Source organism: Nematostella vectensis, chromosome 1 (genome assembly GCF_932526225.1).
Source record: "Nematostella vectensis chromosome 1, jaNemVect1.1, whole genome shotgun sequence".
NCBI lineage: Eukaryota > Metazoa > Cnidaria > Anthozoa > Actiniaria > Edwardsiidae > Nematostella > Nematostella vectensis.
Window position 1 is genome coordinate 7761771 of NC_064034.1, and position 20466 is coordinate 7782236.

At 38.9% G+C, this 20466-nt stretch overlaps 1 protein-coding gene across 1 annotated transcript; it reads left to right on the top strand.

The window, feature by feature from the left end:
* Window positions 1–7014: 7014 nt before the first annotated feature.
* On the top strand, window positions 7015–20466 carry LOC5520483 (eEF1A lysine and N-terminal methyltransferase). The gene is made up of 10 exons (XM_048727250.1): window positions 7015–7389; window positions 10370–10673; window positions 12173–12307; window positions 12869–13018; window positions 13451–13641; window positions 14011–14299; window positions 19091–19167; window positions 19323–19458; window positions 19621–19755; window positions 20103–20466. Exons 1-10 carry the CDS (start codon window positions 7066–7068, stop codon window positions 20378–20380), a joined length of 2019 nt encoding a protein of 672 aa, XP_048583207.1. The 5' UTR covers window positions 7015–7065; the 3' UTR covers window positions 20381–20466.

A 20466-nucleotide genomic window follows, 5' to 3' on the forward strand; every position in this document is an offset into this window, starting at 1 on the left:
GCTGGAATTATATCTTAGAAAAGGTTAATAGTTTTGTATCAGTGAGGTAGTTTTGCATTGTTCAAATCTACAATATTCGAGGCAAAAAGATAAAAGCAAATGCGAGTTATACGGAACTATGACTGGTTATCGAACTGAATTTGTTGTGGCATCCCCCTTCCTCAATATTGTATCTGCGGCAGCTGTTAAATAAACTCACTACGCAATTAAAGTCATTTGGATAAGTTTATTCGAACAAAGGGAGTTAATAAGGAAGCTATCTGCTAAAAAAATGTGTAGTTTTGACACTGAAGCAAAAGCTTTTTTTCAGTTCGACTTCCCGTCTGAGGACATTAAATATTTCATGTTGGATATGCTATACAAAACGCCGTAGGATTATTGTTTTCTTGACTATTCTGATTATTGTAATAATAATAATAATAATAATAATAATAATAATAATAATAATAATAATAATAATAATAATAATAATAATAATAATAATAATAATAATAATAATAATAATAATAATAATAATAATAATAATAATAATAATAATAATAATAATAATAATAATAATAATAATAATAATAATAATAATAATAATAACAATAATAATAATTTATTCAAAATTCAGAAAAAATATATGTAAATATATACAAATTAATATTAAAAAAGAAAATATTTACATATGAAAGTTACTAAAAAATCATTTAATAGTAAGTCTACCGCGATAATAATAACAATAATAATAATTTATTCAAAATTCAGAAAAAATATATGTAAATATATACAAATTAATATTAAAAAAGAAAATATTTACATATGAAAGTTACTAAAAAATCATTTAATAGTAAGTCTACCGCGAGAGCAAAATCTTCCGGCACCTCACGTGACCTAAACGGAACCATTGACCATCTCTCACACATACATGGACAGTTCTTAAAGTTCTTAAAACCTTTCACTTATATCAATCTAGCCAAAACAAAGCATAGACAAACTTTCAAACTCTGAAAAGGGAATTGAATTTGATGGAGATTTGAATTTTCTACAGATCTTTGAAAATTTTCCTGGCCGCGCGAAAGGAGATTGAATCGAGGGAATAATTCCAAGTTTTGGCGGGAAAATCTGAAACAACGTATTTTCCTTAAATCCGTTAAAATTCAGAGACGGCAATACCACAAAATATTGGCGAATTGTTTTCTATTGCAATGCTACCCACAATGAAGCGAAGAATAATTTAAATTGTTGGGATTGGCTCTGCTCGTCCGAACAGCGATGGAAGGAAAGAATCGTAAATAATTTCCTAGATGGGGATCTACATACTCCTCAAACGCAAACGCAATTTAGACTTGAATGCTTTAGTGAAAGCGACGAATGCAGCATGTGGCTGGCTCCTACTGATCTCCGTGAGAACCTCCATCTCCTTGAGCCACTTGTTCACTTTCTCTTGACAGTACTGATCTTTAAAATCTTTGGATCCGATAACCGCAACGAGATGGCGTCTTCCCTCGACCGACATATTTACTTCATTCCCAAACACCTACTCTGCTTTCTCTGCAAATTCACTGCTCTTAACAATGAGCCAGCTTTTAGATCCGTTTACGATATATCCGTACTTGCTGCCCTCTTGAAATAACCTCATGTACCATTGGAAGAGTGATTCTATACTCCCTCCCCCAGCGGAGTCATCCGCCAGCCAAACTTGCTTCACTTGTGGATTTGATGCCCTGAGGCTTTGGATCATGTAAACCGACGTGTTGATCGCATACCAAGGCATCGCTAACGGATCACCTTGGGTAGTACCCTCTTGAGAAAGGATCTCGCCTCTGCTACTAATGAACAGTCTAGTAGGGGTTCTATACGTGATGATGATATACGGATCATGTGAACCGTGTTGATCGCATACCAAGGCATCGCTAACAGATCACCTTGGGTAGTACCCTCTTGAGAAGGATCTCGCCTCCGCCACTAATGAACAGTCTAGTAGGGGTTCTATACGTGTTGATGATATACGGATCATGTGAACCGTGTTGATCACATACCAAGGCATCGCTAACGGATCACCTTGGGTAGTACCCTCTTGAGAAAGGATCTCGCCTCTGCCACTAATGAACAGTCTAGTAGGGGTTCTATACGTGTTGATGATATACGGATCATGTGAACCGTGTTGATCACATACCAAGGCATCGCTAACGGATCACCTTGGGTAGTACCCTCTTGAGAAAGGATCTCGCCTCCGCCACTAATGAACAGTCTAGTAGGGGTTCTATACGTGTTGATGATATACGGATCATGTGAACCGACGTGTTGATCGCATACCAAGGCATCGCTAACGGATCATCTTGGGTAGTACCCTCTTGAGAAAGGATCTCACCTCCGCAACTAATGAACAGTCTAGTAGGGGTTCTATACGTGTTGATGATATACGGATCATGTGAACCGACGTGTTGATCGCATACCAAGGCATCGCTAACGGATCATCTTGGGTAGTACCCTCTTGAGAAAGGATCTCACCTCCGCAACTAATGAACAGTCTAGTAGGGGTTCTATACGTGTTGATGATATACGGATCATGTGAACCGTGTTGATCGCATACCAAGGCATCGCTAACAGATCACCTTGGGTAGTACCCTCTTGAGAAGGATCTCGCCTCTGCCACTAATGAACAGTCTAGAAGGGCTTCTATACGTGTTGATGATATACGGGGCGATTTCCTTACAGGTGATTCTATGATATTATGCATATCCACTGCCCTTTTCATCAGATTGAAGGCATTGGTCGCATCGATTAATAGCACTCCATCCGATCCTTCTTCGTCAAAGATCTGACCCATTGCATGTATGGCTGCCTCTGATCCGGCGCTGTGACCTGCACAGGCTTGCAATGGGCCGGCTGCCTCCTTGATCTCCTCTTTGAACATAGCCGAGATGGTTTTGCCGATAATGCGTCGCAAAACCTCTCCCACTCCAATAGGTCTGACTCCCGGGTTCTTGTTCAATGGTATTAGCCTACAGGCAATGTAGCCTTCAATTAGGAAGGGGTGGTAATTGATTTTTAAAAGGTTTCTTGTTAAAGTAGCGATCTCTTCCCTTAGTGTTTTTCCCTCCGTGGCAAAGTTCTTTGAGCAAAGGATTGACTGTATAGTACGGCATCCATACCGGAAGGGCCCGCAGAGTCTTTTGTTTTCATTGCGGAGTCAAAGATCCGCTGCTCATCGATTGAGTAGAATATTCCGTGTGAAACAAGGTCAACAGGGCCATACAGGAGACACTCCTCTTCGATTTCGGCGGGAGATGGGTGTTTTTCTTTCAATTGGGATAATCCTTCGTCAGACAAATTCAAAAGTCCCGACGAGTTCTCTTTATACAACATTTTGATCGCTGGGGTAAGTTTCCCTTGAAAGACCAATTTTGCAAACGTTCTTGAGATGTCTTCAGCCAGTTTTGCCTTTTTGGAGTTGACAAATCTGTCTTGGATGAATCGTATTTCCTTCATTAGCATATTCAGGTCCCCCTGTCTCCAAAAGCTAGTCTTCGCTCTATTGCACCGTTATGTTCTTTACTCTTGGAGGTAGCTGAAGGTTTTTGTAGAATTACCATGAATGCTCTCAATGCAACAGAATATAAATCTGAGTTTGAGTTGAATTGTTTTAGCCAAATTATAAGCTCCTCGATTAACTGTTTGCCTGCTCTGCCAGAGGGTAGATTGAAAATGTTCCTTCGGAAGTGAACCACCTCATTATAGATTTTATTTCATCGCAGAAGCTTTGGTGGCTGATGTTTCCCAACATCTTGGCCTTGATTTCTGAAGGGCGCACATCAAACTGCTGTAAATTCGGGTGGATTGTGAATGTTTTTGTACTACAATCTGAGTGCGTACTCGCTGGTGTTGATTTTCGCGCTACTTTGTCAGGGGAGTTAGTTGGTCTCCTGTAGTTAGATTTTACAGTCGCGTCTTCCTATGCAAATTCGCTCCTTCGTTTTGTAAAACGCAAACATTGTTTCTTGGTACATTTTCTGAATTATTCGTTCCAATCCCTGTACTCTCACTTCCAATATCCTTACGTGCGACCTCTGCACTACTATCTAGCATATCGAATCTCTGAGCCTGGTCGCGAAGGTTCTGACTAGATAAACCGAGCCTGCTATATACCTTTGTTTCCCTCAGGTCTTTCTTCACGGCCATGTGGCCTTTCTTCCTTCCCGAGTTGAATCGCTGTGGATTGTTTGACTTAGTCAAAGCTAAAGCCTCCTGCTATGCATTCTAGTAAATCATTGCTCATCTCATCTGTCCGCTGAACCTTACTACAGTCGAAGTTCTCTGAGCGACCGCTCTCGTAAGCGACCAGCTCCGATTACGACCACGATCACGAATCACCGATTGAATTGTCACACAAACTCTGTAATTCTAAGCTCTCGTAAGTGACCAACTTATCGGTGCGACCAGCTCCGTTAACAACCACAATTTCAAACCGACCACAATTTCAAACCACCAACTGAGATTTTCTTTTATTTTTAAGCTCTCGTAAGCGACCACAATGATTTTTGGCTTCAAAACATCAGTCAACACCTGATAAACATCATATCCAATGCATGATGATATCTTCCCTGCTAGCAGAGGCCTCTTTTCTCTGTATTTCGCTGGGCTGGAGCGAAATACAGAGAAAAGAGGCCTCTGCTAGCAGGGAAGCTGAAATCACAGTTAAAGCGGAAATGTTGTAATGTTTCACAAAAGCTGCCATTCCAGTAGGCAACCATTTAATAATTTTATAATTACAATTTTCTAACTTCAATTTCAACCATGGGATTGACATTTCTTTGTCTCCAGAAAATGTATAAATGCAAGAAATCTCTAGTCCATTGCCGGCTCCATGGTTTATCCTTTTTCCAGTTACAATAGCCATCCACTCGTTTGTTGCACGCCTTAGAAATCGGCTAACGAAATACGCCATGCGATCGTCGTAGATGCAGAAGATATTCTAATGACGAAAAGCTTAAGTCGTCGATATAAACGAGCATAACGAGCAACTTTGCGTAGAATTAATTGCTATTAAATAAAACAACTCACTCTCATGAAAAGTCAAATACCTAGTTTTAAAATCAAGCAATAAACCAAAATATTACAGCTTTGTTATTATCACGATAAATGGTAGATTCCATTTTAATTAAGCTCCCGTTAGCGACCAACACCTATTGTTCAAGTTTTTGGCGCCCAGTGGTCGCTTATGAGAGCAAGCTCTCGTAAGAGACCAGCTCACAATTTTCAGTTCCCAAGGTGGTCGCTTACGAGAGCTTCAACTGTATTCATCTTGTCGTGTTCCCGTTGAAGCCATCGTGAATTCGCAATGTCCAGAAGTCGTTTGTTCTGGCGGTCAGTCCGTCAAACTTCAGCTCAGTCTTGGCATCAGGTCTTTATTTATCGGCTGCAGCAGCTGCAGCAGCAGCAGCAACACAACAACAACAACAACAACAACAACAATAATAAACTATTAAAAATCGTGATAAAAATAGCTCCAAATTTAAATTTAAAAAATATTTGCTCTCTGTTTCTTAATTTCAAAATCATTGTCATAGATTTAGATTTGCTCGCCTTGGGCTCCTTGAACTACGTAAGCACAGAAGGGTAGATCTTAAAATGGCGAACGAAACTTTCGCACGGATTCATGAAACTGTTGTTGAATATAATTCGCCCTTCTCGGCAATTAGCTCTGCTAGCCTGGAATGAAACTGTTGGCTGTTAAACTGTTAACTGTTAGCATATTTACGCTTCTCCTCCGTTCATGTTGCCTAAATATCTGGTCAATGTTCATGTCTCTATAGGATTCAGCATTACCATGGCAAACTCGTACATGATAAAAATGCCTGCTTCTGCCTCTCCCAGAAACCTCTTGCTACGATGTTCAGTCGTGCGTCTCGAGCGGTGTTAGCTCCCCTGTTTAGCTCTTTATCCGTGATGTCCTGTAGAACAGGCACCGTTTGCACATCTTTACACACCAAACTCAGCAATTCCGCCTCCAAATCCCTCAGCTTATTGTGGCGTTTGACTACAAAACCGCCTCTCTTGCAAATCATTGCGTGATCTGTGTTGAATGTGTCCCCGCAAACGCAGATAGATGGTGTCTCGGGGATCTCCCAGTCGAACCTCAATCCTAGAGCGTCTTGAATTCTCGTTTGTTCAGATCAAAGCCAGAACGGTAAGCCAGCTTGAAGCCCCTTTCTGGGTTGCAAGGTCCATTGCTCTTAGCATATTAACAGTTAGAGAGCTTTTCACTTCCGCGCATCTAGACCAAGGGGGAGGACGCCTCTTCCCGTCGTGTTTCGCAATAAATTTCACACTTCTATGCGGAATAAACTGAGAAGCGGCGGTAGTAGAGGTAAAACAAGTGGATTGAAGTGCGATGTTTTGTGCTTGTGCTCGTTCGCTTTGCTCAAATTGGTTTCGCCGCTCGAACCCTCTGGTACCCAGGGTATTATCAAAGTGACACTGAATTTTATCTACTACAATAACACTGTCGTTAAAGGTCTTCAATGGGCTAAATGCGCGACAGTTCCCAATTTAATCACGTAAGCTAGTATATAACCACTGCTTTAAACCCTAAAAATCTGGTAAAAAAAATCTAAGACCCTGACACCTGGGTACCCTGTGACGTAAGGTAGTTCGAGAGTGATTACATTTTTCTTATGGTTACCCTGTGTTATGTGCTTGCCGATTAGGTGCTCTGAGATGACCTAGTGTCGATATCATACTCAGGCAAAGGGGCTAAAGATCGGTGGAGTGGCTGTCAATGTTTGCGAGTGCTAATTAAATTTTATCAAACAGCGCTACAAAGGCTTAAAATATATACTTATCGAAGTCTTGAGATGCGAAATGATAAAAGGTTTTTCTAAGCCGTCCGTTAGTTCTTCAGGGCAGTCTACCCTGAAGAAGAGCAGAGTCGAATTCCAGTTTTTGGTGTAATTGTGCCCGACTTTCGGGCATACGCACCGTTGCCACTGCGTTTGTTCCAAATGTATTCTGGGTGATAATAAAAACAAGTAACCGCTGACCAGCTGCAGACTCACCCTCGTGTGAAGCGAAACAATCATGACCTCCAAACTTGTTCCACAGAAATCTAATAATTTATTCGGGACGGAGCAATGGAACAAGCTTATGAAAGAGGTTTCTCGTCCTTATGAATGGCACAGTGAATATGAGATTCTGTGCGATTTGATGCATAAGTATGTCAAGTTGAACGACAGGCTTTTGAGGCTCGCTTGTGGGGACTCCAAACTTGGAGAAAACCTTTACGATGTCGGGTACCGAAACATCATAAGTGTGGATTCATCTGAAAAGGTTATCAAGAAGATGAGGAAAAGAAATGACTCTGGGAAACGGGATATGGAGTATACTAGGATGGACGTCACAGATGTAAGTCAGAAAACCTGTCAACCTCGGAAAATCTCAAGGCTTGAGAATTTTTGGGGGAGAGGGGTGGGGTATATTCATTTTTTTGGGGAGCCGTTTAGCCTTGCAGCCGTTAGCAGTATAGAAAGCTCTCACGACAAATCCACTTATAGATCTCACTTGTGCTACGCAAAAGAATTATTATTTCAAATATTTTCAATAATAGAAAATAGGCAAAATGATAATTTTCTATAGAATAATTTTTCAGAAGCGATAAAAATCGCTAAAAAATGGGAGATTTGGTGCTCAACGCGGGAGAGGGGGGGAAGGGGTCTAAAATCTTGAGACTCCTGCCTAATGCAGGAGAGTTGACAGGTATGGAAAAGACCGGATTGCACTGATTAGTCCACAGGTTCCCCAAAATATAATAAAATACCTTCAAGCTTTTCTCGCCTGTTTTTGGAGTTATTTACATCCCTGTGAAGTTTCAATCCATTTGAGGCAATATTGAGCGATTGTAGTTCCCACATACTAAGAGAGGAAAAGGTATACCTGTCAACTCTCCCACATTAGGCAGGACTCTCAAGATTTTGGACCCCTTCTCCCGCTCTCCCATGTTGAGCACCAAATCCTCCACTTTTTAGCAAATTTTATTTTTTATAGAATTATTCTATAGAAAATCGTCATTTTGCCTATTTTCTATTAAAATATTTGAAACAGTAATTCCCTTGCATAGAGCAATTTATCTAACACCCTCGTGAAATCTATCAGTGGATTTTTAATTAGAGCTTTCTATACGGCAAACACCGTAGGGTTTAACCATACGGTTGAACCCACCCCTCCCCCAAAAAAATCTCTAGCCTTGAGATTTTCGGATGTTGACAGGTATGGAAAGGTAGCACTCTAATGATGCCGATAATTATACCAATACTTTACACTGCCGCACAGAAATTATGAATCCAGTTGATCAACTCTTTGCCTACCTAAAACGCAATTCTTCACCTGCCTTGCTGAAACACCTATGCTTGACGCAAACCCATGAGATGGTTTTTAAACGTCATGACAAAACAGACCGTCTAACTTAAAACAACTGGAAAAGCTACAATCTTCATATTGTTCTTGCTTTTTTTAGGGTCAAGATAAACTTTGCGCTAACAATAACAGCACAGCTTTTGAATTTCCAGTTTTCTACAAGTGATTTTCTACTGCCCATTTCGCCGATCGCCATCATTAGAGTGCTACCTTTCTGTTCTCTTAGTATGGGGGAACTACATTGGCTCAATATTGCCCCAAATAGATTGAAATTGCACAGGGATGTAAATAAAAACTCTAAAATTTTTATTATATTTTATTATATTAATAAGGGAAAGTTCATTTATTATTCCAAGGGGGGGGGGGGGGCATGAGGATTTTAATAAAAGTAAGGGATAAAATTAGTTGACCCCCCTTTAGGAGTAACAAAATTGTTCATGCCCCCCCCCCCTCTTATGCTTCCTCATATTTTTGGTGCCCCCCCCCTCCCCTCCTGAAAACTGAAGAAAGAAGGAGCAAAGGAAGGAACGGCATTGACATGAGCAAGAGATTATCTGCAAGCTTTGACAGAAAGTGGAGGGGAAGGAATTGGATGAAAACATCAGCAGAAAAAGAAGATATGTATTTAGGGTGTATAATACAAGTTTGCATTGCATAGATAAAATGTGGCTTAATACATATCCTTGACTCCTGGATAGTGCATTCCCAATATGTGCCACCAAACTAAAACAAGTTGAACCAAGAAGTCTGATTTGACATGTCAAATTATATAGTAAAGACAACACCCAAAGAAATCCTCGAGGCCCCCACACAGTATCCTCTTGCCCCCCCCCTTGGGATAATAAATGAACTTTTCCCTTAATATATTAATAATATTATATTATATAATAGAATAATATTTTATTAAAATTTTATTCTATTTTTTGTCCCAAATTTTATTGTAATTCACCATATATCTACAGTAACTATGAATGAAACGCCTTAAATATAACATTAGCTTGGGGAACCTGTGATAAGTCAGGGATTTCAGACTTTACCTTTGAATGGGTAAAATATCAAAAGACAAATCTAGCTAAGAGAAAGTATTTATTTTACTCTATGCTTTATTGTCTGTCTGTTATCATCATAATAATTTAATTAGTATTAATGTTTTGCAAATTCCTATGCACCTTTTCAAATAATGCACTTCCATGGTCCTGGAGAAGGGTAGGGGATTTGCTTTTAACCCTGAACCAACTTGAAAAAAGCCCTATGAGGTGCAAACAGTATAACAACTTGTTCAGACAACAATCCATCCAAAATGAGCCAGTGTCCTTGGGTCATTTTTTGTTTGTCCCCACTCCCCTTAGGTTGGGACGAGTCTAAGAGTAAAAAAGGAGCAGATCTAGGGGTAGGCCGAGCACCCACTTAGATATTTGGCTCAAAAATGACCAGAAATATAAGAAATTCCATGTAAGAACAATGACCCCCCCTTCTTGAAACCCTTGCTCAGGCCCCCCCTTTTTGCAACTCCTGGATCCGCCAGAAAAAAACTGTCAATTCCCCCACCCCCTTGGGAAAGATACTCGTTCAAAATGGCTCTAAACCCCCACGCTAACCCCACTCTTCTCAGGGACCATGGAATAAGGTTGTTATGTTTTGTAACCCACAGTGCTCTAATGTAAATAAGCAAATGGGTTAATAAAATTATAATAAGGAAAGTTAATTGTTTTAGAAATTAAATTTTCATGTGCTTGTAAAACCTTTAAACATATGGCTTTTAAAGACCAGAACTAAGTCATTTTTATATGTTACCCATTAACCACTGTAGGTTAATGCATGGATTTTCTTTTTACCTTACTGTTATTTGAAGTATGGGTGTGTAATTATGTGTTTCTTGCCTGCAAATCGTTTTGTCCTCCCATAAATCTGTCTTTCCTTTTGCTTCTGTGAAATGTATTGTAAACAATACCCAATAATTTCTATGTTTCAGCTGAAGTATGATGATGAAAGCTTCAACGTTGTATTTGACAAGCAATGGCTTGACTATACCTTCACAAACACAAGTGAAGACATTCTTAAAAAAGTAGACAAAACATTCGCAGAGATCCAAAGAGTTTTGAAAGTTGGTGGTCGCTTTATAGTCTGCACTCTTGCTCAGGATCATATTCTTGATAAACTGTTGGCCCACTTCTCTCAAGGGTGGCTAGTAAGAGTACACAAGCTTAGACATCATGAAAAAGCATCCACCCTTAGAGCAGTGTTTGCTTTTGTTTTTACCAAGACAAAGTCATCAGGTAAAGTCATGCACTTACAGTACTGGGGACAGTTTCTGCATGTATCTGTTGCAATTTTGCATTTTAATGTCTGACAGTCTAAAAGGGAATTCTGTGCTGAGGGGACAAGGAGCTAGGATGAGTAATGAGTAACAAAGTTACGAGCGATGCCTGCCAAAACAAAACAGACATTATGCAATGCTCATACCGCTCAGGGATGGTAACGGTGCAAAATTATACCAAACCAAGGAAGTATAAAGGAAACTTTATGTTCATGATCTCAAATGCATGCTGTTTCTCTCAAGCACATAATAGCCTTGTTCCAAATGCATTAAAAATCAAGTATAAATAAGACTGTTAAATGTTTTTTTCTCCAGGAAAAGTAAATGTCTAATGAGTGGCAGCTCAAGATATCAGCAGTTATTGTCTTATATTCGATACACTTATTTGCATCTTCTCTCTCGTTGTTTACTAGAAGAATTTCCCATATCTACACTTTGAAATAACTAGCAATAGTAGAATTTATTGTTTATTAAAATGATTTGTATCGACTGCTAAAAATAACTCCCACAAAGATTGTTGCACAGAGATCGGGTTGAAGATACAACTTTTAAATGAGAAGACCTTTATTGGTTCTTTGATGTCACATGGAAAATGTTTAAGGTAGAACCCTCTATGCTCAGAACAACTGATCTAAATGAGCTCTGAGAAATTACTTTGTACACAAGGAGTTAAATGTTGAAGACTCGCTGTAGTCATGCTTCAACTGGCAGCCTGGCAGGAGCTCGTTGCTTCCAGTTCTTTCCTCAAATAACATAACTTCCAATTGTATTCCTTTGTGTCTCTTAATTTTTTGTATTTCTTATAGTCTTCACAATACTGGTGTTTTTTAAAGAAAATATGTTGTAGATCGGAATTCAATATTCTAGATTGTCCACCGTTGAACAGTTGAAGAAAAATGCAAGAACTCGAACTAAAGCATAGCCTGCTTGCAGGCATTTACCCGGTGTTTTTTTTTTTCACTATTCGCTGAGTCGTGGTCTCCATCTTGTTTTTCGGCTGCGCTAGCCTGGCATGAGTCACTCAGCAAACAGATAATTGCAGGGGAGGCTAGCTTGAGAGGACACAGTATGTATGCTTTCAAAGGGTATGGCATAGTCTGAAAAACGACTTTGGTTTAGAGAGAAAATTGGCAAACAGATCAAAGGTGTCAGGTTAAAACCAATACTGCTTTTTTTGGGATTCAAAATTAACACAAATTTTAAAAATGAAATTTAGTCTCTGTCTGCTGTGGTAAGGACAGGGATAATCTCTAAATTCATAATATCGGCATCGGAAGGTGGGGACGGTTTTGGCTCATCATCATTTACAAAAATTCTAGAGATTTTCTATTTAACACAATTTTTGATTGGTGGAAAGGAGATTGGTAAACATAGGCAAAAAAGCAAAGTCCATGTAGATACATGTATCAAAATACTCTTCTTATGGTTTACTGTAGCCTGAATTCTCTCTTTGGTTAGGACAACAGTCACCGTTTAAAGTCCTTGAGCTATGTATTGATGACTCAGATACAATTCAAAGAGTACAAACTATAGACGAAATGAAAGAAGCTATAGTAGTGAAGCAGAGATATGCCCTCATAAGGGACATGATTGGTAAGTGATATCTAAGAGGTCTAACAGCTGGACTGCAAACCCCCCCCCCCCCCCCCCCCCCCGCCCCATCTTTATGTGGATAGGGACCATAATGTGGAAAGAGGAGAAAGAGGAGTATACAAAAGAGCTAAACATTTAAACCCTAGGCAGCCCCCTGATAAGTGGATAAAACAATTAAAATAGAGGGGGGCCTTATAGCTTCACCTCATGGTCTCTGTAATAGGGAGAATCTTTTTACCTTAGAAGGATGAGCAATGGATTGTATGCATCATCTTGCTTTTCAAGGCATGGGAAGCCCATAGCAAGTACCAAAACTGTTGCCCATCTTGTGTTGTGTAAACCTGCACACTTTTTTCTCCAAACAAAACTTGGTATCCAAAAATAAAACTTTATACCCAAGGCATTTGTGACACTTGAATTGAGTGAAACAACCCATCCTCAGCCCCCACCAACTTATTATGAGGAAAAGATACCATTTTATTTTCATTTGCATTATTGCCTCAAATTAATTAGATATGTATAAAAACTAATTAACCACATATTTTACTCATTTTTTTCCAGCATTGAAGTTTCACCCTGGTGAGAACTTTACTTTTGACTTTTGGAGCACTGATCCCCAGATGAAGGAGCCAAGGTTTTCATTAACAGTTGTTGATTCTGAGCAACACAGAAATCAAAATGGGATATTTGCTATTTTCATAGTTCCACAAGGTTTGTACTGTATGACAATTTGGTGGTAACAGCCAACCTTCCCCTCCCCTCTTTTTCACTCTCTTAAAGCAATACACATTTAAGATCAAGCTTTTCTTTTTAGGCATGCAACTTGCTAAGAATTATGATAATCCTTTAGCTTTGCTCCAACAGCATTCTCTTTTTGTGCTGTTACAAAGATCCTTCCCCCTCCCCTTTTGGTGGTAATTTTGAATTCCAAGGGGTGAGGGTCTTTCAGTGCCGACTTTCCATTCTCTTTTTTCATACCAACACTATGTATTTTGAAAATCTCCTCTGTGTATTGTGGGAAGGGGGCCTTATCCCAAATCACCCAATCCCAATTGGTCAATGCATCAATTATTTCATTAATGTTGTATTTCATGTGGAACAACACCTGTCAGGGACTTTACAGCACTCACATTTGATTGACAGGTAGGGAAACTGAATGGTTGTTTTCCTCTGATGATGGCCTAGCTCAAATCAGTTCGGATGCAGGGTACCAAAGACTTGTTGTGGTATCATTGAACCGTGGCCATAAATATACCAGCATGGACCATATAAAGGAGGAGTTGTCATCAAAGGTCATGGATTTGGCTCCAGAAGGTCTTACTGACAAAACAAAGGTGTGGGCAGTTCTTAGGCCTGGCTATTTTTATGTGCCATTCAAATATGAATGCATGCGAATGAAGATAAAACAATCAACTTTGGTCATTTACATATACTTATATTTGAAACAGTACATGACTATGTTTGTTGAGGGGGACTTCCCTCAGGGACTAATACATTGATATAGCAGGTAAATCCATGGTTTGAGAGAAAATATATAAGCATCGATCCCTCTGGATCCGTCTATATTGATAATGATGATGTTACAGCTGCACAATTTATAGAGACTGTCCCCATTGTATTTGTTGATGTTTTTGTTATAGTTATAGTTCTATGCTGGATGATTGATGCTGCTGCCATTTAAAAAAATGTTTTGCCTTTTTTAGGTGCCATTCTTGTCAGTAGGCGGGGATATCGGCATCCGCAAGACTGTGCACGAAGGTTCCAGCTCGCTTAGTGGTGATTACATAGTTGAGGACATCACTATTGGAGAAGACACATTCAGGAGACTTGTTTTCCTCATTAACCCGCACGGTATCCAGTCTGAAGCAAAGCTCTTTACTGCCAAGGATGGCAAGAAGAAAGCAGGCCACATAGATTTCTCATTTCTCACTCACTCACATCACAAGGCTATGGTTGCAGGTCTGGCATTAGTAGACAAGCTTCTTGAAAAAGGTGAGAAAGTAATTAGAAACAGTAGCATCCTGGTGTTGTTTGAAATATTGTATTCTTTTTCACAAGCAAATGTTCAGCCTCGTGCATATAGCGTCTATTGCAAACCACTTCGCTGCATAGTCAAACATGGTGGACAAACTAAACACCAGCTTTTCTGGGTCAGCGCCTCGCCAGCAATGTTGGATGTGCAAGGGTTGAAAATATGGCTTTCAATATATCAAGCCAAAACAGCGATACAAACCAAAATACAGCCAAACAGCAGCGATACAACCAAAAATAGCAATGCAGATCAATGCAATAGATAAAGCAAATAAGCAAAGACAAAGAGGAAATGGCCGAAAAAAAACTTGTAGCTTTCGAAGGGCTCAATTATTAACTAGTTTTTGGTGAGATTTAATCGTCTTTATAGTTCCAATAAAAAAATAAAAGCTTGTTTTTGCTTTAGTAGACAAAGGTAGTTGGTATTGCAGCGCAAACGTCCCCATTCTCGCTTAGACCGTGGTTTGGAAGCTTTTCACCAAAACAGAAGATATTCATAACTTATGATTTATCTATCTGCCTTTTGTCCCTTATGATTTATCTATCTGCCTTTTGTCCCTTATGATCTATCTATCTGCCTTTTGTCCCTTATGATCTATCTATCTGCCTTTTGTCCCTTATGATCTATTTATCTGCCTTTTTTCCCTTATGATTTATCTATCTGCCTTTTGTCCCTTATGATCTATCTATCTGCCTTTTGTCCCTTATGATCTATCTATCTGCCTTTTGTCCCTTATGATCTATCTATCTGCCTTTTGTCCCTTATGATTTATCTATCTGCCTTTTGTCCCTTATGATCTATCTATCTGCCTTTTGTCCCTTATGATCTATTTATCTGCCTTTTTTCCCTTATGATTTATCTATCTGCCTTTTGTCCCTTATGATCTATCTATCTGCCTTTTGTCCCTTTATGATCTATCTATCTGCCTTTTGTCCCTTTATGATCTATCTATCTGCCTTTTGTCCCTTATGATTTATCTATCTGCCTTTTGTCCCTTATGATCTATCTATCTGCCTTTTGTCCCTTATGATCTATCTATCTGCCTTTTGTCCCTTATGATCTATTTATCTGCCTTTTGTCCCTTATGATCTATTTATCTGCCCTTTGTCCCTTATGATCTATCTATCTGCCTTTTGTCCCTTATGATTTATCTATCTGCCTTTTGTCCCTTATGATTTATCTATCTGCCTTTTGTCCCTTATGATTTATCTATCTGCCTTTTGTCCCTTATGATCTATCTATCTGCCTTTTGTCCCTTATGATCTATTTATCTGCCTTTTGTCCCTTATGATTTATCTATCTGCCTTTTGTCCCTTATGATTTATCTATCTGCCTTTTGTCCCTTATGATTTATCTATCTGCCTTTTGTCCCTTATGATTTATCTATCTGCCTTTTGTCCCTTATGATCTATATCTGCCTTTTGTCCCTTATGGTTTATCTATCTGCCTTTTGTCCCTTGTGATTTATCTATCTGCCTTTTGTCCCTTATGATCTATCTATCTGCCTTTTGTCCCTTATGATCTATATCTGCCTTTTGTCCCTTATGGTTTATCTATCTGCCTTTTGTCCCTTATGATCTATCTATCTGCCTTTTGTCCCTTATGATTTATCTATCTGCCTTTTGTCCCTTATGATCTATCTATCTGCCTTTTGTCCCTTATGATCTATCTATCTGCCTTTTGTCCCTTATGGTTTATCTATCTGCCTTTTGTCCCTTATGATCTATATCTGCCTTTTGTCCCTTATGGTTTATCTATCTGCCTTTTGTCCCTTATGGTTTATCTATCTGCCTTTTGTCCCTTATGATTTATCTATCTGCCTTTTGTCCCTTATGATCTATCTATCTGCCTTTTGTCCCTTATGATCTATATCTGCCTTTTGTCCCTTATGGTTTATCTATCTGCCTTTTGTCCCTTATGATCTATCTATCTGCCTTTTGTCCCTTATGATTTATCTATCTGCCTTTTGTCCCTTATGATCTATCTATCTGCCTTTTGTCCCTTATGATCTATCTATCTGCCTTTTGTCCCTTATGGTTTATCTATCTGCCTTTTGTCCCTTATGATCTATATCTGCCTTTTGTCCCTTATGGTTTATCTATCTGCCTTTTGTCCCTTATGGTTTATCTATCTGCCTTTTGTCCCTTATGATTTATCTATCTGCCTTTTGTCCCTTATGATCTATCTATCTGCCTTTTGTCCCTTATGATCTATATCTGCCTTTTGTCCCTTATGATCTATATCTGCCTTTTGTCCCTTATGGTTTATCTATCTGCCTTTTGTCCCTTATGGTTTATCTATCTGCCTTTTGTCCCTTATGGTTTATCTATCTGCCTTTTGTCCCTTATGATTTATCTATCTGCCTTTTGTCCCTTATGATCTATCTATCTGCCTTTTGTCCCTTATGATCTATATCTGCCTTTTGCCCCTTATGATCTATATCTGCCTTTTGTCCCTTATGGTTTATCTATCTGCCTTTTGTCCCTTATGATTTATCTATCTGCCTTTTGTCCCTTATGATCTATATCTGCCTTTTGTCCCTTATGATCTATCTATCTGCCTTTTGTCCCTTATGATTTATCTATCTGCCTTTTGTCCCTTATGATCTATATCTGCCTTTTGTCCCTTATGATTTATCTATCTGCCTTTTGTCCCTTATGATCTATCTATCTGCCTTTTGTCCCTTATGATTTATCTATCTGCCTTTTGTCCCTTATGATCTATATCTGCCTTTTGCCCCTTATGATCTATATCTGCCTTTTGTCCCTTATGATCTATCTATCTGCCTTTTGTCCCTTATGGTTTATCTATCTGCCTTTTGTCCCTTATGATCTATATCTGCCTTTTGTCCCTTATGGTTTATCTATCTGCCTTTTGTCCCTTATGATTTATCTATCTGCCTTTTGTCCCTTATGATTTATCTATCTGCCTTTTGTCCCTTATGATCTATATCTGCCTTTTGTCCCTTATGGTTTATCTATCTGCCTTTTGTCCCTTATGATCTATATCTGCCTTTTGTCCCTTATGGTTTATCTATCTGCCTTTTGTCCCTTATGGTTTATCTATCTGCCTTTTGTCCCTTATGATTTATCTATCTGCCTTTTGTCCCTTATGATCTATCTATCTGCCTTTTGTCCCTTATGATCTATATCTGCCTTTTGTCCCTTATGATCTATATCTGCCTTTTGTCCCTTATGGTTTATCTATCTGCCTTTTGTCCCTTATGGTTTATCTATCTGCCTTTTGTCCCTTATGGTTTATCTATCTGCCTTTTGTCCCTTATGATTTATCTATCTGCCTTTTGTCCCTTATGATCTATCTATCTGCCTTTTGTCCCTTATGATCTATATCTGCCTTTTGCCCCTTATGATCTATATCTGCCTTTTGTCCCTTATGGTTTATCTATCTGCCTTTTGTCCCTTATGGTTTATCTATCTGCCTTTTGTCCCTTATGATCTATATCTGCCTTTTGTCCCTTATGATCTATCTATCTGCCTTTTGTCCCTTATGATTTATCTATCTGCCTTTTGTCCCTTATGATCTATATCTGCCTTTTGTCCCTTATGATTTATCTATCTGCCTTTTGTCCCTTATGGTTTATCTATCTGCCTTTTGTCCCTTATGATTTATCTATCTGCCTTTTGTCCCTTATGATCTATCTATCTGCCTTTTGTCCCTTATGATCTATATCTGCCTTTTGCCCCTTATGATCTATATCTGCCTTTTGTCCCTTATGGTTTATCTATCTGCCTTTTGTCCCTTATGATTTATCTATCTGCCTTTTGTCCCTTATGATCTATATCTGCCTTTTGTCCCTTATGATCTATCTATCTGCCTTTTGTCCCTTATGATTTATCTATCTGCCTTTTGTCCCTTATGATCTATATCTGCCTTTTGTCCCTTATGATTTATCTATCTGCCTTTTGTCCCTTATGATCTATCTATCTGCCTTTTGTCCCTTATGATTTATCTATCTGCCTTTTGTCCCTTATGATCTATATCTGCCTTTTGCCCCTTATGATCTATATCTGCCTTTTGTCCCTTATGATCTATCTATCTGCCTTTTGTCCCTTATGGTTTATCTATCTGCCTTTTGTCCCTTATGATCTATATCTGCCTTTTGTCCCTTATGGTTTATCTATCTGCCTTTTGTCCCTTATGATTTATCTATCTGCCTTTTGTCCCTTATGATTTATCTATCTGCCTTTTGTCCCTTATGATCTATATCTGCCTTTTGTCCCTTATGGTTTATCTATCTGCCTTTTGTCCCTTATGATCTATATCTGCCTTTTGTCCCTTATGATCTATATCTGCCTTTTGTCCCTTATGATCTATATCTGCCTTTTGTCCCTTATGATCTATATCTGCCTTTTGTCCCTTATGATCTATATCTGCCTTTTGTCCCTTATGATCTATCTATCTGCCTTTTGTCCCTTATGATCTATATCTGCCTTTTGTCCCTTATGATCTATCTATCTGCCTTTTGTCCCTTATGATCTATCTATCTGCCTTTTGTCCCTTATGATCTATCTATCTGCCTTTTGTCCCTTATGGTTTATCTATCTGCCTTTTGTCCCTTATGATTTATCTATCTGCCTTTTGTCCCTTATGATTTATATCTGCCTTTTGTCCCTTATGATTTATCTATCTGCCTTTTGTCCCTTATGATCTATCTATCTGCCTTTTGTCCCTTATGATTTATCTATCTGCCTTTTGCCCCTTATGATTTATCTATCTGCCTTTTGTTTCAGAAAAGAAGAAGCAGGCCCTCATTGTAGGTCTTGGTGGAGGTGGTCTTGCAATGTTTATTTATCAGTTTTTCTCTCAGGTAATTTATTGTTTGTTTTTTACCTAGACAATACACATATGTAACACGTAAAGATGTATTGGAAATAAAGTATTATAACAGAGTAGGTACAGTAATTATATATCCTCCTCGATTCTCTATAAACGCCATGTTACCATATACTTATATCCAACCAGGTTGCAATAGATGCTGTTGAGCTTGATGAAGCAGTTGTTAGCGTCGCCAAGACTCAGTTTGGTTGCATCGAAGATAAGCGCCTCGCGATTCATGTAAAAGATGGGCTAAAGTTTATTGAGGAATCCCATATAAAAGGTATTTAGTGGAACCTCCGTATAACAGGCCTTCTATTGAGCGGAATTTCTCAGTTATGAAAGAGACAATAAAGTCCAAACGATCAAGGGCGTGAGTATGCGCCATAATCTTTGGGACGATTCATGAGAAGCCAAGGGGATTTAAATATTCCTTATTCTGCAGTGCCCAGACCGCAGTACCATGCCATCATGTTTGACATCGACTCTAAGGATGTCACTGTGGGAATGAGTGCCCCATCAAAGGACTTTGTTACCCCGGCCCTGCTAACGCGTGTCAAGGAGTTGCTGCATAATGAAGGTAGACACGCCCGTGTGTTCTGCCAAAAAATGTTCACTGAATTTTTTTTTTTTTTTTTGTAAATATGCGGATTCACAAATTTTAAGCTCTTCATTTGTAATGGTACTGAAAAGTATTTCCGTTGGTCTATCTGATACGTGACATCGTTGCTTTGGGTTTTTTAGTTATGTAAATTTAATAGTTTGGGATAGTTCCTATGTTAATCTTTTTTTTTACAAGATGCATAGAACAAATATACATAGCAAAAGTCAAATCCTCTATTTTTACTTTTTCAAAATGCGGCATTCCGGAGTGAATCATGAAATTCCTAATTCATATATAACCAAAAATGTCCCCATTTGATTCAGGAGTATTCGTGCTTAACCTGGCGTGCCGAGACAAACAGCTCAAGGCGTCTGTAATTGAAGACATCAAGGCGAGCTTCCCCCGAGTGTACCTGGTGGATATTGATGATGATGTCAACGATGTGTTGTTTGCAAAGCCTCAACCGCCAGCAGAACCCAAACAGGATTTGCTTGTGGTACGCTCGTCAGTAGATAATCTGCAGAAACATGGCAAGAGTACTGGACTGTGGAACGGTGAATGTGACTTGTGTGAAATGGTGGAGGGTTTGCAGATCGCGTAGCCAAGCCTGTTCTGCCATAAGCATACTGTTTTTTGATGGGTCAAGATATATGGAAATATAATGGAAATAAAAGTATGAAAGGATAA